Raw genomic sequence first — 22401 nt, 5'->3', positions numbered from 1 at the left:
GCTTTGCAGATGCATACGAGGTCTCAAATACCGGTGTCTCCTATTTCCACCATCCCAGGAGCTTTACTCCAATCCATATCTATTAATAGTAATGTCACCTTGGTCTCCAATTTGGTAATCTAATCTGATAGCACACACAAATCATGAAGTTGAAAAGAATCCACATGTGCCTTGATGATACTACTTTAGCTCAGTTGGTGCAGTATATTGGTAAAGATTTCAAGGTCTTACCATCACTACTCAGTAGTGGCCTACACCTATACATCTGTATTGCCTCATTTTTTACTTTAAGGTAACTGCACTGCAGTGAGTTCATTTCCACTCTTGTTTAGTATGTCAACTAAGTGACACAAATGAAGTACGAGCGATCAAAACATGCCGGATATGTGATTGTCTTTTTCTCCCCCTTATAGCAAATGGCTATCCCTCCAAAGCACCCGAGGGAGGCAGCCAGAGGAAGCAGATCCCGTACTCTGTGGAGACACCCTATGGCTTCCACCTGGACCTGGACTTCCTCAAGTATGTGGACGACATCGAGAAGGGCAACACCATCAAGAGGGTGCACATCCAGAGGAAAAACAGGGGCCCCAAATACAGCACACTGCCACGCAACTTCAGCCTTCCTGGACATGGAGCCCGACCCCCTCCAAAGGACATGTGGGCATCTGGCACCTCCACCCTTGGGCCCAGGCCTAAGTCACGGGTCACTGAAGTCCAGCAGATCTTTGATTTCAAACCCAGCGATGGAGGGTCCTCCAGCCTCTCGAGGATCCAAGGGACTAGCTACAGCCCTCCCCCAAGGCCAGCGGAGGAGGTCAAATCTCGGGTTTACGAGGAGCAGCCACTGAGTCTCCAGTTGAGGCCTAACCTGCTCCGAACCTCCAGCATGCCTGGTAATGTCCCCCGCAGGAAGGGCTCAGACTCCTCCGAAGACCGGAGCCCTGTGGCTTTGGGTGAGTCACAGAAGGAGAACGGCTCCTACGAGAGGCTCTTCCGGGCGGATGAGGGAGGGGACAGACGGGGGAGTGTACCCCAAGACCGGGCAAGCCTGCACGTCCAGATCACAAACGCATTAAAGAGGGTACGGGAGCTGGAGGAACAAGTGAGGACCATACCGGAGCTGAAGTCCCAGATCGGCTCACTGCAGGATGAGAGAGAGCAGCTTCTAAAGACAATACAAGAACAAGAACAGAAACAGCAACAGCCTTCGCCTGTCACTCCGCCAGCAGAGGAGCAGCAGCAGAAGGAGGAGGAGGAGGAAGATGAGGAAGAGGAAAGTGAAGATGAAAGTCCCAAGCAAGGACCAGAAGACTCTGGCCTTCCGACCACCATGATCTATATCGAGCCTCCTACCCCAGAGGATGAGACCAAAACCCGAGTAGAGGAATCCGAATCAGCCGAAGAAGAGCCAGAGGAGGAAGCAGCCGAGACACAGAAACCGCAGACGTCAGAGATACAAACAGAGGCATTAGAGAGAGGACCAGAGGAGATCACAGAGGCTTTGGTGTCCGTGCCAGAGACAGAGACGCGAGACGAGACATCAGAGAGCATCACAGAGCAGGCAGATGCAGAGCCAGCACACCAAGAGGAAACACAAAAAATCTCAGCACAGGAATTTGAAAAGCCAGTCGAGGCATCCAGACAGGGTGTAGAACAGCAAGACAAAAAGGCAGAAAGTCCAACAGAGCACTTTGAGGAGAAAAAAATAGAGCCATCAGAGGGTGTTTCAAAGGAGGCAGCCATGCCAAGAGTCCCATTAGAGTGTCCCGTATCTGTTGTGATAACAGAGGCAGAGGAGGAGAGCGAGGAAGCAGACCTTTATGAAATGGAGGGGAAAAACGCTGACCAAGTTGAGCATCCCATCGAAGACAGCCAAAGTCTCATCGTTCAGACACTACAGGCCAAACTACAGGCCTTGGAGGAAAAACTGAACCTTTCCAGCCTAGAGTTGAAGCAGACAAACGCCTTACTAAGGGAGCAGGTGGAGGAGAACAGGGTGAAGGATGAGAGAATACAGGAGCTTAGCGAGAGAGCAGAAGAGCTAGCAGAAACGGCTAAGAGAGACACAGTAGAGAATAACGTCTCAGCTGAGAGTCAGCCACAGCCTGTTTTGACCAGTGATGCGTCAGTTTGCACTGATTCTGAACGCATACCTGTTTCTGAAAAGGCAGTGTGCACAGACGAAGAGGCTCAGCCTAGCAATGGCCCTAAAGAGACAGATCTGACATGCTCCAGTACTCAGACAACTTCTGTGGAGGCCAAAGATATGGAGGTGTTGGCCCAAGTGCTCACCTCAGAGAAGGAAGTAGGGGTTGAGATCATTACCTGTGACCAGGCAGTTGAGACAGAGCCCCAGATGGACATGGCTTCTGGGACAGAGGACAGGAACGAGGGATTAGAGGAACTGGTGGAGCAGGAGAATGTGCTTTTTGAGGCTGTGGACTTAGAGAGCACATCTAGTGAGAATGTGGTGAGTGAAGTCAAAGTTCTTGAGGAGAAGGCAGTTGAAGATACTGTTGGGGAGAGTCTAGAGGCAGGAAGTGAGACGGAAGAGAAGAAAGTGCTTGTGGAAAGAGTTCTTGAGGAGAAGACAGTTGAAGATACTGTTGGGGAGAGTCTAGAGGCAGGAAGTGAGACGGAAGAGAAGAAAGTGCTTGTGGAAAGAGTTCTTGAGGAGAAGACAGTTGAAGATACTGTTGGGGAGAGTCTAGAGGCAGGAAGTGAGACGGAAGAGAAGAAAGTGCTTGTGGAAAGAGTTCTTGAGGAGAACGGGGTGAAAGAGAGTGACGTTATACAGAGTGCAGTCACAGAACCTGCCCCTGCTGAAAGTGAAGCTGTCGCGAAAAACACAAAAAGTGAGGATGTTGCCGAGGAGCCTGCAGTCACCAAGGAGACAGTAGGATCTCCCAGTTCATCAGAACCAGCCCTGAAATCACCGAAAGAGGGCCAGCCCGGGCAGGAGGCTCAGTCCCAGTCTCGCCGGTCCAGCAGTGAGGGCTCGGGCTCGGGCTCGGCCTCCTCACCGGCGGCCAACGTTGTCACCCGCATCCAGGGCCTCTTGAATGAGCAGTGGAGCAGTCTGGGAAGCGGGAGCCCTGAGGCATCCCAGAGTGCACCGCCCAAGCCGCCGCAGCCGTCCAAGTTCAGCTCCATCCAGAGTCAGCTGGTGAGCTCGCTCAGCGTCCTCTCCGCCTTCTATTCGCCCGGGCAGAAGGAGAAGGCAGCAGCAGCAGCCTCACGGCAGTCAGGTACCGTCACATCTCGTTCATTTCCTAGATCAAATTTGTGGAATGAGCATCAAGTACAATTACTTGATTATATTTTCTCCCATTTGAGAGTAAAGAGAGTAGGTATAAATCATGTGATAGTTTAGATGGTTACACATTTTGGATAAAAGTCTTTCCAGTTGACAGTTCACAGATATGACTTGTATTTGTGCAGTAGTGACATGAAGGAAGCAGCAATATACAGTAACTTGAAACTGTAAACGGGGCTTTAAAAACACCGTTAGTGAAACATCTAAATCTAAAGATCTAAAGTCTCTGATCTAAAGAGCAAAAAGAACTGTTGCCGTGGTAAACGGTTGCTTTTGTGTGGCAGCTCCTCCTTGCTTGTTCTCCATAAAACCATATCCAGAGTAGTCTGAAGCTCAAAGCTGTATTATCTCTGATGTTTGGCCTGGTTATTCTCGATTTGATAACACTCCTAAGACTCAGATGTGTACATGCCAGAGCCCCGGTGATGAGTGCCGAGGATCAGAGGGATTCTCTTGCATTTGTGATCTGTTGAGTTGGAAATGCCTGTAGGTCTGCACTGTCTGAATCCAGTCAGAAAAACAGGACCATGTGTTGGACAAAGCATTGACTAGTTCCCAAACTTTATGTATGCGTAAATGCAAATGTGCATATTTTAACATCCATCACATGTATTTTGAGTATCCCATGTGCCAGCCATTTGTGTGTTTTGTAACGTGGCATTTCATCTGAACATGAACACTTCTGACACTGGGAGGTAGCTGCTCATTCAGCCCCGTTGTTGAGGGGAACATCTGGAAACTGCACACATTGACTGACATTGCTTACTAACACAATGCTGGAAGCCAACTCTTATTTCCATCATTTGTGCAACCACAGTGCCCCCCAACAGTTGTGTCTGAACCAAGCCTTTTGCATTGACCACAATGGAACGTCTTATATACATCTTATACAATTAAATCAATTATAGTAATCTATAATATATAGTAATCTAAATTACAGCATCATTTCATTTAGAACGGCACGTTATTATCCCCCAAGTTGTTTGTTTCAATTGACCAAACTCATTATACAGTGAGGAATGTTCACAGGAAATCCCATGGGAGAAAGAGACTGACTTGCCAAGCTATTTGATGAGTACAGTCGCACCATAATTGCACCCAGAGTCTCCACAATGAGTCTCCATCCTTGCAGGCCCCCTTTATCCCTTCGCAGAAAACACCAGACCTGTATGGTTTGCACTGCATACAAAATCAGTAAACCATCATTAAAGAAATGATCTCTCTCCCGCTTAATTTCAACTTGATGGAGCAGAGTTTGGGTGACTGGGAAAGAGAGGCTGTCAGTTTTGGGCCCTTTTAAGCTTCTTTTTGGTAAATGTATGTTTTGACAGGTCTTTTGGTTAATTATGGATGAGAGCTGCTCTGTTTCCTTACTCTTCACTTGGAATGACAGCCTTTAACTGGAAGGGGGTGTGGTGATGGAGCAGTGGGGGAAATCAATCAAAAATGAATGAGGGGGTGAAAAAAATGAAGGGTATTACAGAGATTTAAGCAGTAGAATATGAAAGAGAATATATTATGATATCATCGAGGTCTCTACATAATTCTGCGATAATAGCAGTCCAGGTTTTCCGATATGGGAAAATAATGAATAAGGTGGAGGCTGAAAACACGAAATGGAACTCATTCTTTTTGTACATATTGAAGGCTGTTATCCTGCTTCAAACATTTTTGTGTATTTAACACCTGATTTACTATCTTCTATAACCTATATGTGTAGGGTCACACCTAAGCATTGATTTAAAACATATTTTTCTATGACCATCATAGAAGAGAGTATGATACAGATTGTTAATTAAATGTTTACCCAGATCTGTTGATGGTCCAGATCATCAAGAATGCAGAACATCAGGTATCCAATCACATGAGTATTTACAGTGTCGGTGCCACCATGTGGAGTGTTCTGTAGCTGAAGGAAGTAGTCTCTCTGCCCCACCAACCTCTCCCTCCCTCTCTCTCTCTCCCTCTCTCTCTCTCTCTCTCTCTCTCTCTCTGCCTCACCCACCTCTCCCTCTCTCTCTCTCTCTCTCTCTCTCTCTCTCCCTCTCCCTCCCTCTTTCTCTCTCTCTCTCTCTCTCTCTCTGCCTCACCAACCTCCCTCTCTCTCTCTCTCTCCCTCTCCCTCCCTCTCTCTCTCTCTCTCTCTCTCTCTCTCTGCCCCACCAACCTCTCCCTCTCTCTTCCTCTCTCCCTCTCTCTCTCTCTCTCTCTCTCTCCCTCCCTCTCCCTCTCTCTCTCTCTCTCTCTCTCTCTCTCTCTCTCTCTCTCTGCCTCACCAACCTCTCCCTCTCTCTCTCTCTCTCTCTCTCTCTCTCTCTCTCTCTCTCTCTCTACGAAGGTCTGAAATCCATCATGAAGAAAGATGGTTGTCCTCAGAAGCCAGGGAACGGAGCAGCCAAGAAGAACCTAAAGTTTGTGGGAGTGAATGGGGGGTAAGACTTGTGACTTTCCAGACTTGCCATTCTTTGTTTCCTCTTCTCGGTGACTGAGCCATTGCTAAGATGTTGACTCTTTACATTAACGTACCACGAATGTCTCAACCTCTAAACCCCTTCATTCCTTAAATGTAAATGTTTGTCTGTGTTCAGACTGACAAAAATGTTTATAAAAACACATGTAAACATTTTTTAAAGCCCTCTATAGAAGGTACTTTAATGGAAAGTGCCAGTCTATAGACCCACAGTGTACAAACATGCATGGTGATGGGTAAGACTTGCCATTTTGCAAGCAAGCCTCTTGTTTTCTTTTCTCCCTCTCTTTACCTTCTCTCTGCTCTGCTCTGCTCTGCTTTGCTCCAACTCTCATCGCAGTGTTAATATAGAGAGAGGGCACAAGCTATAGAAGCTGCCGCTTCGCTTGTGTGCGTGCGTGCGTGCGTGCGTGCGTGCGTGCGTGTGTGTGTGTGGAGGAGGTGGGGAAGAGAGCAAGATTGTTTGTCTAAGAATGTTTCTATGAAAATGCCTTTGTGTGTATATGCATGCATGAATTTTATGCATATATGGGGCAGGGATGTGTGTGTGTGTGTGTGTGTGTGTGTGTGTGTGTGTGTGTGTGTGTGTGTGTGTCTGAGAGATGTTGGATGTTGGTGAGATCTGAAACAGAGAGCACTGTTGCAGAACAAAGGCCTCTATCTGGGTACTGACTGATCAGGACAGCCTCTGGGTGTCACAGCTGCCAAACCACAATTATTACCCTTCCATCCCCACCGACAGCTCTCCCATCCCAGCCCTCATCAGAACATAACAGGGGCCTACTCAAGCCATCTATCTCCCTCTTTGCTCAGACCGAAGCTCAGTGTTCGCTGTGGATGGTGCCTGTAAGGTGTGGATATGGAGGGGGCATGTTTGGGGCTGTGGATACATCTGAATGGGAAGTAGAGGAGACAGTGGGGGTTGCTAGTGTGAAGGTGAAATAGAGTTGGGAATGGAAGGACGGGCCGGCCCAGGCTCAGGCTCAGGCTCAGGCTCAGGCTCAGGCCCAGGCTCAGGCATATGACTACGGTGAAGGGGCTCCGTCTCTCTCTAGACCCCAGGCCCAGGCCCAGGCATATGACTACGGTGAAGGGGCTCCGTCTCTCTCTAGACCCCAGGGCAGGCCCAGGCTCAGGCCCAGGCCCAGGCATATGACTACGGTGAAGGGGCTCCGTCTCTCTCTAGACCCCAGGCCCAGGCCCAGGCATATGACTACAGTGAAGGGGCTCCGTCTCTCTCTAGACCCCAGGCTCAGGCCCAGGCATATGACTACAGTTAAGGGGCTCCGTCTCTCTCTACACTACAGCAGCAGGATGATAGATAGATAGATAGATAGATAGATAGATGGATACTTTATTAATCCCGTAGGAAATTTAGGTCATCCAGTAGCTTATACACTTAATTTAACTCACAAACATACATACACAAATCACAGTAGAAAAACAATACAAATAGGGAGAACATGTTCACAGGGAGTGGGGTGAATACAGATATTATACAGATCTGTATTCACCCCACTCCCTGTGAACAGGCTCAGGCATAGGACTACAGTGTAGGGGCTCCGTCTCTCTCTAGACTACAGCAGCAGGATGCTAATGGACAGGGGATGGGCTGTCACTGAGGCGCTGACATTTGTCACGGGAGGTGAGTGTATGGACTGGAGGGTGGTCACTGCAGGCGAGGACTGACAGATGAGTTATTATTAGTCTGGAGGACATGGGACGCTCTGGAGCCCAGGGAAATAGAGGAGCTAATGAATGAAAAGTGAGTGGCTTTTTACCTGTTTTGATTGGCATCTTGGGACAGCCTTGTTAGTTCACAACAGTTGGGAATAATATGATTGCGTCTACATGTATATTCAGTTGGTAGACACTTTCATTCATTGATTTTTTTTTTGGGGACTATATTGATTTTAATATTTTATTGAATCAAATCAATGGCTTGTTTTTTGAGTTACCATAAGACTGTTACTTGATCCTCATCAGATGAGAACCTTGCGCCGCAGTTTGGAGGTTGGCAACAGTAGTGTGATTCATGGTCCTGTGGTCAACCGTTCACAAACAACCTGAGCAGCTTCTCTTGTTGGTTTTGCTCCTCAAAGCTTTGCTCTGTGTTCCAAAGGCTCCGAGAGAGAGAGAGAGAGAGAGAGAGAGCAGCTCCACAGTGAATTCCCCACCCTTGGGGAGTAGCCTTGCGCTGTTTTTCTTGCCACTGCCCAAAACAGCTCATACGTGACTGTCCTTTATCTCACCACAAGCAAGCAGTGCATGTGTAGCCACCAAAGTAGCCTCTGTGAGGCCTGGGTCACCTCACCTCTTTCTATGCCTGTGTCTATTCGCTCACGTCCTTGAGGGATTGCAGGAATTCCTTGGCCCCTCGCTTCTGAAGAAAAACTGGTGAAGGAGCAGCTTTTTTTCCTGAGTAGTCAGTTCAACAGGGTTCCTTCAGAATACAGTTGTGAAGTTCTCTGCTTTTAAACATTTGGGTACACACAAATGCACACACAATTGCACACACACACACACACACACACACACACACACACACACACACACACACACACACACGTATTATACCTTTTAGACGTTCAAAACACCCCTCCACCATCTACTGCCCTACACTGTAAAGCCCCAAGAGGCCCCTTCATCGAGGCTGTTTGTGTTGCTATCCAGCTATGAGAGCACCTCCAGTGAGGAGTCCAGTGGGGAGGAGAATCAGGAGGAGCAGGAGCAGGAGGATAGCTCTGAGCCGGAGGAGGACAAGGACAAGGAGAAGGAGCAGGGCCACGAGGCAGGCGCCGAGGCCCAGGAGGAAGCTGACTCTGCTGGGGCTCAGGGGGAGGAGGAGGAGGCGGAGGCTGGGGGCCCAGAAGGGGCCACGGAGCCCAGAGGAGCAGAGGCCTTCATGAGCTCCCCGGAGCAGCCGGTCAGGTGAGAGGAGAGGGCCGTGGGGTTGGAGCCAGGGCAGGGGGTCTGTGGGGGGTGCCAGGGACAAAGGAATAGAGATGGAGGAGTGGATAGGGTTCACTGTTAGTCACTGACTGTGTCGAGATCCAGTAAAGCAGAGACAGCTTGTACAAGGGCACTACAAATGTGCCTTACATGTGAAAAGAGGCAGAGAACGGACCAGACAGAACTCTAACAGCACCCATTTTAAGACTCCATTAAGGCAGAGAACGGACGAGACAGAACACTAACAGCACCCATTTTAAGACTCCATAGGCAGAGAACGGACGAGACAGAACACTAACAGCACCCATTTTAAGACTCCATTAAGGCATAACAGAGGCACAATTGTGGCTTTTGTTCAGGCCACCTGCGGCGGCCCATAGTGTACTTTGTGTGTAGTATGAGACAGGTGTTGAGGGACAGCTCCGTAGTTCATACATGCACACGTTACGGAGTCATGTGAAGGAGGCCCATGAGGTCTGCTTGTCTCTGGCATAAACAGGGTTAGACTTTCATAGGGGGTTTCAAATTGGTTTTGGTTACTACAGCGCCACTCAGCATGTCATCACAACAGAGAGAACATTCTAGGTCATTGCGGAGAGAGAATGTGGACAAAGTAGCAGCATGATTATCCTTTTTGCCCAGCATGGAAAATCATCATAAGTGAATGTTTGACATTTTTGTTTTCAGTTTATTTCCATTATGCATTATGTTTGTACACTCTGAATGATTGAGAGAATGGGAAGTGAGCACATGATAATCTCCTTATTTATCAGCCTGTTTTGGTGGCTATATCACCTGTTTGCCCTCACAGTGAAGTTGTTGATAAAGACTTCATGGCAGCTTGTTATTACCTGAAGGATCGCAGGAATGAAGTTGACAACCCGAACAAGGAGATGGTAAGAAACTGTACTGACCTTGTGATGCATATGCTCAGTAGATTCAACTTGCCTCTGTTAAAGATGAATTCAACTAACTGTGATCAGACAATGGAGCATACTTGTACATTGTGTGTTTGTGTGTGTGTTTGTGTGTGTGTGTATTTAGTCACACTAGTTGTGTACCTGTACATTGTGTGTGTGTGTGTGTATTTAGTCACACTAGTTGTGTACCTGTACATTATGTGTGTGTTTGTGTGTTTGTGTGTGTGTGTATTTAGTCACACTAGTTGTGTACCTGTACATTGTGTGTGTGTGTGTGTTGTGTGTGTGTGTATTTAGTCATACTAGTTGTGTACCTGTACATTGTGTGTGTGTGTGTGTGTGTGTGTGTATTTAGTCACACTAGTTGTGTACCTATACATTGTGTGTGTATGTGTGTGTATTTAGTCACACTAGTTGTGTACCTGTACATTGTGTGTGTGTGTGTGTGTGTGTGTATTTAGTCACACTAGTTGTGTACCTGTATTTTGTGTGTGTGTGTGTGTGTGTGTGTGTGTGTGTGTGTGTGTGTGTGTGTGTGTGTGTGTGTGTATTTATTTAGTCACACTAGTTGTGTACCTGTACCTTGTGTGTGTGTGTGTGTGTGTGTGTGTGTTATAGTCACACTAGTTGTGCTGACTGCTGGTCTTGTGCTGCTTGTGTTCCTCAGAGACAGGTCCTGATGATTCTGTACCAGGAGTGGTTCCGCGTGTCCAGCCAGAAGGACTCGCAGGCGGAGGCCGTCACCCTCTACCTGAGAGAGGTGGGCAACGCCACCCCCACCCTCCTCAGCTACATCGTCAACCTCGCCGACGGCAACGGCAACACGGCGCTGCACTACACCGTGTCCCACTCCAACTTCCCCGTGGTCAAACTGCTCCTGGACACAGGTGACACCCTAGCAGCCCGCAACGAAAACACATATCCACACAGACTCACATACACACGAGATGACAGATTTGAAACAGCACAAAGGGGTCACTTACATTGCCTTACTCAAACACATTTTATCCTGTATTTTCTGCAACCTGATTGGCACAGAGAATAGTGTCTAATACTGTCTGAGTGTCCGCTCTTGCCCTAGGGGCGACATTTTACATGAATGTGAATACGTCATTGTTGAACATACGCATGCCTCGATGCATTTATCCCCTCAGAGCTGTGCGAAGTAGACCACCAGAATAAGGCAGGCTACACGGCCATCATGCTGGCTGCCCTGACCGCAGCAGAGAGCCCAGAGGATGTGGAGGTGGCCAAGGAGCTCCTGCAGAAGGGCAACATGGACGCCCACGCCAGCCAGGTACAGCCATGCCCGCTGATGACGTAGTACACAAAGCAGACGCCTTTTTGGGCGCGTGACTCAATTCAGTTCTAAGAATGATAGAAAAACGTGTTAGAATGTGTTCAAATAAATACATGACTGGCGTTTTGTCAACTAGGTATTTAAAGTTTGTAGGAGTTCGGCAGACCATTTCCTGTTCACCTCCATGGCCTCACTAAAACCTCCAGTGATGCAGTTTCACATCAAGTAATGAAGTGAGGAAATGAATAGGGAATAGTTCAGCTCAGCTTTCATCCTCTGGTAAAGGAACTAGTTTGATGCGTTAGTTATACTTACTACTGTATTTCAGCTCGTAGAGTTGCTACTTGTAGAGATATCAGCACAGTTGGTTCATGTATTTATTAACATGCTAAAAAAAAAAATGCTTGCAGTCCCTACATAGCAGATTGATCCAAATGAATGAGTTAAGTTCTCATGTGTACATTCCCAACACGGTCGAAAGCTGTATTCCCTCGGTTAAGCATGTAGTTAATGGTTCAAGCAGGCTATAAACACACGGGCAGCCATACGGCATGTCTCAGTATATATATATATATATTCGTATGTCTCAGAATACATTTCATACTGTTAGATGACTAAGCTTGTGTCCGCGAGCCATGCTAGTGCTTCACTGTTCAGGGTAGACAGTGCCTGAAGGCCAGGGCACTGGTACTTGGTGCAGTCGTTGATAATGTGATCAGCAGTTTGCTCTGGGGCCCCACAGGGGCAGTCTGGAGCATCACATAGGTTCATCCTGTGCATATTGTCTCAGTGTGTGTGCAGTACACTGTGTACACAATAGTGTTGAGTTCAGTGCCCGTGAAATCTAAGAGGCCCTGCATTTACTGCTCTGCTCGTTAGACTGATCGAAGGTGTCGGCTGTAAATAATGAGTTGAACATAAATATGGTGGCGTTATCACTCCCTCAGATTAGTGCACTCTCAGGGAACAGATAAGATGTTAACAAGTCTCTATCTGATGCCATAGAGAGAGTGATCTGCTTGAACAGGACGGTACACAACCTACATCAATCCTTGGGTCTTATTTCCTTTTCAACCAATGACTTTCTGCTATTCCCTGCTAGTGAACTTGAGATTAGCGGATAGCAGATCTTAACTGTAAATGAATCTGCGTTTGTAAGTTCCACTGTGTACTGCTGGTAACTGGCAGCCCCTTGTGATCTGGAGAGGCAGCATGATGACCATTGGCTCATTCCCTAACGCCCCCCCCCCCCCGCTATGTTAATCTGTCTGATTTTTGGAGTGTTTAGTGTTAGTTCAGTCCTAGTGAGAAGCCACTTACATAGAGGGAGTCTCTCATTGTGTGCTGAGGGAATCCCAGAATGAAATAAAAACAAGCTACACAGCATCTGGCTAAAAATAGTGTCACGGTCTAGCTTTGAAACAACTGTGTCATACCCTGTGTCATTGTTTACCTCAGATTGAAAGTGTACTGCATGAAAGGAATGAAACAGAGAAACATCTTTTCAAAAACATTTATGCCTCTTGTGTCATTGTGGCTGCCCAACTACAAATAATGACACACTTAAATAGTGCGACCATTGCAATGTACCCTGAACAACTGTGACTGAAACATATTGCATGTCAAAGTAATTAAGTTTAACATCTGATTTGTTATTCACATTAAAGTTATCCACTGACCACAGCGCCCCTCACTCTTGGAGATTTCATGTCCTTTTTGCATGTTTATATAACTCAGTATCCCTATTCAATTCAGCCAAAACTCTTAACACTTACAATAACAGGCTAAACTGCATGTAATCGTAAAATAGTCCCAGAGAGTGACACCAAACATACCTGCATTTCATTTGAATGTAGGATATTGAAATGTAATTGATTATGTAATGTGAGTAATGAACATGAGTGTGTATGTAATTATGTAATACTCTACTGAATATGTTCTGCCCTGGAGCAGTTCATAACAGTCCCTCTAATTCTCGTATACCTTCATCTCTCTCTCTCTCTCTCTCTCTCTCTCTCTCTCTCTCTCTCTTTTTCCCGTGCCCTCTCCTCCTTCCGTCCAGACGGGGCAGACGGCTCTGATGTTGGCGGTCAGTCACGGTCGCACGGCGATGGTGCGCGTTCTGCTCAGCTGTGGCGCGGACGTGAACGTGCAGGACCGCGATGGCTCCACCGCGCTCATGTGTGCCTGTGAGCATGGCCACGCCGAGATCACACGGATGCTGCTCAAGCACCCCCCCGGCTGCGACACCAGTCTCAAAGACAAGGTAACGGCAAGGAGATAAAAACACGACCCCTGTGAAACTAAGAATGGAACACGTCGCCATCTGGTGGCCAAGAGTGTTCAGTGCAACTCATCCGTAACAGGAATTGTTGGGAAAGGATGAACACGTACTGTTATCCAGTTTCTCTTCAGTCCTGATGAGGAAGAAAATGGTCTTCCACTTTCAGAGCACAAAGTGTAAGCCACATGACAGTGAGGTTGTGCTGCCATTAGCCACTTAGTAAATCACTTTCTTTGTAACAAATCCTTCTGAATTAGATACACTATAGATTATATACCCTTTTAGAGTAGTAGACTTGCTGTTTGATCACAGAATAGGCTCATTTCCCCTCTTCTTTTCCTCTTCCTCAGCAAGAGACGAGAAGAACATCGAACATACCTGAGTGGTTTAATTAAGTCACCTGAAATCATTCTAAATGTCATTCAAGCCAGGCTATCACATCACTGACAGTCTCTCTCTCTCTCTCTCTCTCTCTCTCTCTCTCTCTCTCTCTCTCTCTCTCTCTCTCCTTCTCCATCTTCTTCTGTAGGATGGTCATACAGCTCTCTCTGTGGCCACTCAGGCTTCCCACATGGAGGTCATTGACCTTCTGAAGGCCCACACAGGCACACCAACCTTGCAGGCCGCGGCTCCCCACTGAGCCAGGGGGACCTGGACCACATTCCTCCTCTCCAGGGAAACGACAAGGACAAAGGCTGCTTTCACCAAACCAGCTGCTTCCGTCCACCTTCCATCCCAGCAGGCCTCTGCAGACCTTCCCAGGACACGAATCACAACCCTACCGGTATTCCAGAGCATTGGCCAACATTCCTTTCGGGACTAATTAGAACCTGGCAGATTGCCAGTGAGAATCAGAATTCCGTATGCCAGTCTGAGGGGGCTCGGTGGCATTGGAGCAGGGTCCCGGTTGCCGAGAATTTCCGAGGTCTTTCCGCTGGAATCCAAAAGCAGAGGTCTTGAGGCTTCCTTTGATACACACATACGTAGCTCCTCTTCAAGCTCTTAAGCTGGACCACGCAGGGTCCACTGATTTTATGTTCTTTTTTTCACAGCTGTTATTTTTTACCATTTACAATTGTTATATTTTTGTCAGATAAGCCACCACCAAGGCTGAATTCTATTATCGATCCACATTATTTATTTTGTGTTGCACTTTGTTTGTATTCAGTCCGTTCAGTTTTTGTGCGCCCATTCTGATTACAACCTGAGAAACTGACTCTCAAGTCTTCCAATATGAAGGTTTTGCAGTTGGGGGTACAGCCAGGTAAGTTTCTAATCAACGAATGCATAGTCATGTGAATGACACCAAAGGAGCGGGACAAACAGGACGAGCTACAGCCAGTATGCTCTAGTCTACAGGATGATATGGCAGTCCTACAATGCCAAGATGGATGCTCTCTAAAGTGAGAGGGGAAAAGTATTTGTACATGAGCCCTCTTATAAAAATCAGGTATGAAAGTAGTTTGTCCACCGTCCATTAAAGTGCAAGTTAATGGAAGGTGAAAGACTGAAAGCAAATAGCAATGTAGCAAACAGGTTTCTTTACCGGTCCGTGTAAGGAAAGGAGAATACAATGAAGCCAAAAAAGCAATTTTCATGCAGCTTGCCAATTTCATCCTCTAGTATTGAGACCCATTTGAGAACATGGTCACAAAGACGCTAGGAAGCTATTCCCTTGATTTAAGTATGAGTTTAAACCCATAGAAAGATGTTCAATCACATGAGTGACTTTATTTTCATAACATTCACATTATGAGGGCAGACAACTCCGCTCCACTGGGGTCTTTGGTGCTCGGGTACCCAAGTCCAATATCAGGCCGTGCACATGTTATCTTCAGTCCAGTCTAATCCTTTGGAGCATCAGTGAATGTAGGCTAGGACTCACAACTGTGTGTGGGTGTGGATATAAAGCTGATCTGTCCATTTTTGTCCTTTCAAAAAAGGCAAACCTTAGACAGAAATTTGAATATGCCATGATTTCAAGAGCGTCCTTTTTCTGCCCTTTTGTGTCTCTTTCTAGAGCGAAGCCTGAATCCAGGGTGAATAAAATCAATTCAGCTGTACTATATGAAGTACAGGGTTTTTTAAACTATCAAGTGTAACACACGAACAGCTAGCTTTAAGATGTACCATGACAATATTATGCCCAGATGAGTATAAAGTCACTTTTGAAAAACCTCCCTTATTCACACGTTTGGCATACCCATGCATTTCTCTCTTCGTCTCTCTATCTCTCTCGCTGCCATTATTTCATCATCATCATCATCATCATCATCGTCATCCTCCATCATCCATCAGCTTTTCTGTATCTCACCATGCTGCCGCTTCTGTCCTTTCCACCCCTCTTTTCATGTCAGCATTCTCACAGCGCTCTCTCATTCATCTGGATGGCTACTATTCAAATCTCCACTCATGAACTGTTCCACGATCAGTTGCAGCACACCTTGCACAAGTGTAAAATGAGTTGCACAGGCAAACATATGTGAGATGATGGCGACAAGAGTATATTTGAACAATAATTCATTCTAGAGAGAAAGATCTATTAAATACAGCAAAAGATTGTTTCCTCCTGCAAAGCCAAGACATTACGCAAGACTTAAAGAGCACATAATTCATATGCCTGAAATGAAGTCATTCCCCACCCCGAATGATCTGTATTCCCATGGCGAATGCCCAAAATGTCAATCATATTTTTTTAAATACCAGCAACAGTTATGTCTGGCTTTGGATGAAGAAACGCATACTGATGACAAATCATTATCTCTATTAAAAAAGTATTTATTTTAAAGTCTATATTTTATAAATATATCTATATATGCATGGGTCAAGTGTTGGAATTTAACATGTATGAATTCAATTCTGGTCTGGTCTTAGCCTCTAAATCATGTCTATGTAACAAAAAAGATGTTCTCAAGAAGGGAGGAGTTAATAGTTGTTTGCTTGTTTTCTACTTTGTTTATTTTTATATATGTTGTCTCCCTCCTTTGAGGCATCAGTTGCAAGGGTTGTTCACTACTGGCTCATTGGTTAACCTCAAATATGGGAAAGTGCATTTTCCCTCTGGTTTCTTGGTCATGATAAAAAAAATTAAAAAAAGTTGTGCATTACAGGGCTGAAACATTTCAACTGGATGTCAACTTGTACAAATCAGTACCGATTAATATTATTCCTAATATATTATGGACCTGTTGTATCCTAACCATTTACATAATAGAATTCTAAATAAACAGGAAACCTTGTTCGTCATGTTCTGTTTATTTCACCTCAACATCAGGCAACCCTGAACATGCAATGTAGATTTCACATTGCAGCAACAGCATACAAGGGTATCCTAACATTTTCAAAAGGACATTCACTAAACCTTGGTCTCCTGTCAGTCAGGGCATACATATGGACATCCACTAAACCTTGCTCTGCTGTCGGGACATAGATATGGACATCCACTAAACCTTGCTCTGCTGTCAGGACATAGATATTGGCACTCTGAGATTCTTTTGAATGAAGAGTGCATTACAAATCAAATAAATTATTATTTATTATTAGATATGGACATCCACTAAACCTTGCTCTGCTGTCGGGACATAGATATGGACATCCACTAAACCTTGCTCTGCTGTCAGGACATACATATGGACATCCACTAAACCTTGCTCTGCTGTCAGGACATGCATATGGACATCCACTAAACCTTGCTCTGCTGTCAGGACATGCATATGGCTAAAGATGGCATGCTTGGGGGGGTTATCTTTCCCTCACCCCTGTCCATATCCAGTATAACCTGTGTCTGTCATATTAAGAAGTGATATATGGTTAGCCTTCTGGGGACCTGAAGCAATGGCATACACCGGCCAGTGAGCTCACTTTCTCTGGTTAAAGTCACTTTCACTGATGTAGTAGTTATATGGTCATTTTAATTCAAGCGCTCAGCGCTCACTAAGGCGACTGGGGCAAGGAAAAACTCTTTTAACAGGAAACCTTGAGCAGAACCTTAGGTCAAAGGGGGGACTCATCTGCTTGGGGCCTGCTGTGTAAAGAGCTAGATATAGAAAGGGAAGGGAGGTGAGAACATTTAGTCATTTAGCAGACGCTTTTGTCCAAAGCAACGTACAAGGGAGAGAACAGTCAAGCTACAAAGGACAAGCTACAAGAAGGAGAAGAGAGAGTCTGGAGCAAGCAGATGGATTCATACACATCAGAGGATAAAACATATTAGCACACATGTGACATATGGACATGATACATACATGATTCTAAGAAAACATAGAAGAAGGAATATACATGAAATATTTAGAGTTAAAAGGTCCAAAGTTGGAGTAAGATGTCCTCCTCAGTGTCCTTGAGTTTAGAGAACAGATTCCTCAGGAGCTCCAAAGAGTAATGTCTCTCCACATCATGTCCCGTACGAATGAGTATATGGTCATAAGTCACAACTCATAATGAGTAAAACACAAATGAACCCACATTTCACCTGCTTGCTGGGGGCTTTTTTGATGTGGCACATCTTTTGGCTACTAACTGACATCCAAATATTTTGGCCTAAATAAGTAAAGAGCCCTTGTTAAACAACCCGGTAGCAGAAAACCCCCAAAAAGAAAGATTAACATTTTAGAGGGGAACCAAAAATAAAAGCTATTGTTAATATAAATAAAGATCATTTCCAAGGTCAAGGTAATGGTTTTATTAATTCCTTAGGAATTGTGTAATAATGTGGCACTCTTGTTGTACTCGATTCTGATGGGTCTTTATAAGTGGCACACATGTTTTGGGGAAACATATTTATTTAATGTCAACAGTTTTTTTTTCTTTCAATAATTTTACTTCAATGAAAAGGTAAGATTTTTGTAAATATTTTGAGTGAAAGACCAAGAGGATAAACAGCAAAGACATATTTTGTATAGCCTGTTATGCTCATATTCACTAGGGGTGCCAATAATTGTGGAGGGCACTGTAGGACAGGCTTCCCACATGGACTCAGGCCATTCTGGGTCTCTAGGGGCCTATGCCTGCTCCTCCATGTGTCTGACAACAAGAGGAAACCGAAAGTCCATCAAACTATTTTTGGTTCTCTGAACACAATATGGCCCGTTTCATGACACCAAAACCTGTAAGGAGTGCTTTTGGACCACCTCCAAAGCTATACATGCATAGTTTGAGCTATGTGTGTATTGATTGGATAATACATGTACATTACTACTACTGCTCAGCACACTGGATACCATTATTCTGTGTAATACTTTATTTTGGGAGCTGTGTGCACACTATAAATACTTTACACTGCATCTATATCCCCTCATCCCTGGTCTGTGACACCACAAGATTCAGAGGGCTTCAGAAAAACAGGTCTCAAGTGCAGACAGCCGTTATTGCCGAGTGGCAAAAGAGGCAATATCCTTGCAACTGGTGGCACTTGCGACCACACCCAGTCAAGTTAATCAAATCACTTGAGATTATATCACATGATAACAATGAGTAGTTGTTGCGTGCAGAGTGCAGACAGTTGAATGTGTGAATTGTAATGTTAATTGATTTCTGAAAGTTCACGGTTAATCTCATAACAAAGATGTAAATAGGCCTTAAATTATCAAATAATTTCAGAAATGTTTTCAACTTTTCCGTTATGGACGAAGCAGAGCAGAAATGAATGTAGCTTAAGAAAATAACCCACCAGGTTGCTGAGACAGAGTTTGTGACCATCATCGGGAAAATATACGGGCTTAGATGAATTTAACACAGACTCCTTAACGTTGGTCTAACACTTTGTTCTTTGTAATATATGCAAATCAATCGCACCTGTGGCCAGGGTCGTTTACAATAGGTGCGGGGAAAGGGACTCTGAAAACATATCAGACAGCATTTGATCACGCATCATCTGATGATCTTTATGCCTAAAATGTTATCACAAAAGCCGCTTCTATGAACGACAACAAAGCTGAGGGTTTTGTACCTCGACTGATTGAAGACATTTACCTATTGTCCTTCTGAGTAGACTATTGGCTGGACTATGAACGTCGTCGCGGGGCGGGCTGTCTTTTTTGGAAATCAGATTTCTTGTACTTCACGACCAAGTGACTGACGGTAAGGTTGACAGAAGTTGGTGAGCACCATGAAAACCGCCATGATTGAGAACATTGAGATGAAACTTTTCGCTTCACTTGGGTCACCTTTATATCTCTGGACAGCCGATACGGACACCCAATTTGTGCTGGTATGCTTGCCTTATATTTTATTACATTTTTAATAATGGGAGATTTCTGCTTTTAGTCCAGATTTAGGACCGAAACCCACATTTCCGTCAAAGTTGTTTGAATTGAAAAGCACCGCGACATGCTCCAGTAAACATCCAGACCTACAACAATAAACACCATGTTTATCTGGGGAACTGTTGGCGGTTAAAAGTCAGTGATGGTAAAGTGTTGTGTCTATCCTAGACAGTCAAACTGATGTTGAGTATTTCTTGTTAAAAGTTGTCTGATATGTAGTCTACAATTTGTTTCCAAAGGACTTGTTTTTATTCAACCAGCCTGAACTATTAGTCTGCATTGTTTGGAAAGAAAGAACGTGATTAGGGGTCAGAATTGATTGAGGTTCTTGTGAACCATTGACACAACACTAGTTTTTAAAAAAAAACAAAGTAACAAATACTTATATTTTTGTGCTTATGCCTGTCTGCTCCGAAGCATTGTAAACCTCACTGCTGGTAGTCTTGACACGTTGCTTGAAGACCCTACAAAATGCCTAAAAATAAAAAAAGCATTATTTAATGGGATCTTTTACCTTTACAAGTATAGATTTCCTTTACCTCGCATACCTTTATCCATTTGTTATTCAGGGAACTTTTATCATTTGCATAACAGCTGTTGAGGCTGTTTGGTGTCTCCCATGCAGATTCAGTTATGGCCTGGTGATATAATAGTGCTTTTTCTGTGTCCTAGAACCAAACAAAAATACCTGAAGTGCCTTCTAAAGACAAAATGATTGAGAAGGCATTGGTTAAACAGAGGGGAAAAGATGCACCAGCAACAATGTACGTGGAGGTGGAAGGCAGCCTACCAGAAAAATACACAAGCCTAGCTGCGGAGGCCATTGAGATCGAGATGGAGTTCTTGCACCCCTTTAAGGATGATGTCATGGGTGTTGAGTCTGGACACCCTTCAGTTTTGTCCCCTGTAAGTCTACCATTCAAGTCTTCAAAAGCTGGGGCAGGGTAGCTTACCAGAACTAGTATGCTTACTATGACGGTGTACATCGCTTTGTAGGTACGTCTGCTAAATGACTAAATGTAAATGACCGTGGTATGATTACATCAGATGCTCAGGGCCCCATGTTTTTGTCAGATTTACCACGTTGTAAGCCTAAATGTAAAGCTGAGTTGTACATGTGGAATCATCTGTATATGGCTAGCTATAGCATGGTGACTAAATGTATGTCTAGCAGGTGTCCAATGTTTCCTCTCCTATGACTTTAATTTTGGCTAAATTGAAATGAAATCATTCCTACAGAATACATTTCTCTGGACTCTCATGTCCCATGTCGTTACCAAATTGCACACTCGCTGCAATCCTCTGGCAGCAGAAAAGTTTGCATAGAAAGTTGCTGTACATCCTGCATATACATCCTACATCCATGAGGGCCCTTGAGTTTTGTAATAGTGGCATGAGCTCCCATAATGGCTAGCCATCCTACCAGCTGATAAACCCTTGTCTGTTGGACTGTCTTCAACCAGACAGCCACTCCCAGTTCACGTAAACCTCCACACCATCTCCAGCAACTGGCATAACTTCAGTTATTTTTATCGGAGTGTTTTCTGCTTCTGTTTTGTTGTAAAATCTCAATCTTACTGTAATCTCTACATTACCATGCATCTATTACTTGTCTTCGAGTCTCCGTTTTCATACATCCAAAACATGTCATTTTAAGGACCCAGAGAAACCCTCGTTGACGCCCAAGTATCGCAAACCAAACAAACCCAAATGGCGAAGGATGGAAGTGAAGAGTTTTGGTTTGGTGGTGAAAGATGTCATCTGCCTCCCCTGTGAAACATACCTGAAGCAGGATGACCTGTACCGTGTGCCCAGCAACATGGAGAGGGAGACTTTTGCCTCAATGGGGCTCGTAGCAAGAATAACAATAGACTCGTCTTGGCTCAGTGAGGAGATGAAGGGTCGCCTGGCTTCACTTTTCAAGCACAAATTCTGTAGGAGCCATGAGAAATTCCAGTTTACATATTTACAGGTAATAAATATTTCCCATATATTTGCCATTGTATAATTGAACACTTTTATTACATAGCAGCAATTTAGCCACACCATGCTGTTAAACCTGTATTATAGCTTATAGAAACAATTAGAAGTATACATCTCCAGCATAATGTAAGCCACTTTGTTTTTAAGTGTTAGCTAAATAGGTAAAATGAATAAATAAAAGCAAATTAGTTCATAAAGGATCGTTTTGTTTTTAGTGTTTTCAGGGTTCCCGGGTGCTCTTTGATGACCGTTTACCAGAGCAGTCTTGGACCGCTCAGGAAGTTCTCAGGATTTGTGGAAATGGTGCTCTCTACATTCTGAGTCATCATGATCTAGTAGACACTGTGGTAAGTTGTATGTTTGTTCAAACGTCCCACATTTAGCAAAATCATCACCTCAAGTTGTGTTTTGGATCATTGTATAGCTGTTGATTTGCTTTAGAAAATTCAAAACGTCACTATCTTTCATGACAGAGAGACAAGTTTTCAGACCCTTTGAAGGCCTGCTGACTCCTTTGCTGTTCATCTATGGGGTCTAAAAATGCTGTACTGTGACAAGAAGCTGAGGAGGCAGCCTACTACCAATATACTTGTGTTAGTGTGTTACATGTTGTATGAAAAACGTTGGGTGACCTGCAAACACATTTACGAGATATTTTCCTTTTAAAACAATGTGGGATCTCCCAATATTTTAGATTTTCTTAAATTATTGTATGAAATAATAAAGATTTTATCAATAAATCTCTTTTTGTACCTGACCCTAAGAACTGACTTGTCTACAATGGCAAACATGAGCCCATTCTGCAAGACCCTATGGTTCAAAAAAGTGAAAAATCTGTGACCATTTCTATGGTCAATACAAGTTCTAGTGGATCATGTTACACAGTGTCAATGCATTTCACAAACTTTCAGATACA

General features: G+C 44.7%; 2 protein-coding genes across 9 annotated transcripts in view; both read left to right on the top strand.

Moving 5' to 3' along the window:
* The window catches only part of kank4 (KN motif and ankyrin repeat domains 4), a 54711-nt gene extending 38228 nt beyond the window's left edge, over positions 1–16483 (top strand). For 6 of the 7 annotated variants that reach the window (XM_031574970.2, XM_031574971.2, XM_031574968.2 and 3 more), the window contains 8 exons: positions 414–3248; positions 5655–5748; positions 8460–8717; positions 9550–9634; positions 10326–10545; positions 10813–10955; positions 13021–13224; positions 13772–16483. In XM_031574970.2, coding sequence (XP_031430830.1) covers positions 414–3248; positions 5655–5748; positions 8460–8717; positions 9550–9634; positions 10326–10545; positions 10813–10955; positions 13021–13224; positions 13772–13882 — 3950 coding nt within the window. In that variant the 3' untranslated portion in view covers positions 13883–16483. The remainder of the gene's footprint in view (positions 1–413; positions 3249–5654; positions 5749–8459; positions 8718–9549; positions 9635–10325; positions 10546–10812; positions 10956–13020; positions 13225–13771) is intronic. The other variant, XM_031574974.2, reaches the window with a different exon arrangement.
* A 2527-nt stretch (positions 16484–19010) lies between these two features.
* Positions 19011–22192, top strand: LOC105913165. Of its 2 annotated transcripts, none has more exons than XM_012842192.3 (5): positions 19011–19447; positions 20175–20408; positions 21160–21474; positions 21701–21832; positions 21959–22192. In XM_012842192.3, exons 1-5 carry the CDS (start codon positions 19346–19348, stop codon positions 21992–21994), a joined length of 819 nt encoding a protein of 272 aa, XP_012697646.2. In that variant the 5' UTR covers positions 19011–19345; the 3' UTR covers positions 21995–22192. The 2 variants fall into 2 exon arrangements, with proteins under 2 accessions (XP_012697646.2, XP_031430653.1); XM_031574793.2 differs by having other exon boundaries at positions 19020–19317; positions 21959–22191.
* Positions 22193–22401: the final 209 nt, after the last annotated feature.

The sequence above is a fragment of the Clupea harengus genome, chromosome 10 (assembly GCF_900700415.2).
Source record: "Clupea harengus chromosome 10, Ch_v2.0.2, whole genome shotgun sequence".
Classification (NCBI taxonomy): Eukaryota; Metazoa; Chordata; class Actinopteri; order Clupeiformes; family Clupeidae; genus Clupea; species Clupea harengus.
The sequence above is the reverse complement of the archived record's forward strand: the minus strand, read 5'-3'. Positions and strand labels throughout refer to the sequence as shown.

Bases quoted from the DNA above. Each gene is read 5' to 3' on its own strand.
- LOC105913165 (XM_012842192.3), top strand. From the start codon at position 19,346: ATGAAAACCGCCATGATTGAGAACATTGAGATGAAACTTTTCGCTTCA. The intron at 20,409-21,159 runs GTAAGTCTACCA...TGTCATTTTAAG, and splicing joins ACCCTTCAGTTTTGTCCCCT to GACCCAGAGAAACCCTCGTT. The intron at 21,475-21,700 runs GTAATAAATATT...TTTTGTTTTTAG, and splicing joins TCCAGTTTACATATTTACAG to TGTTTTCAGGGTTCCCGGGT.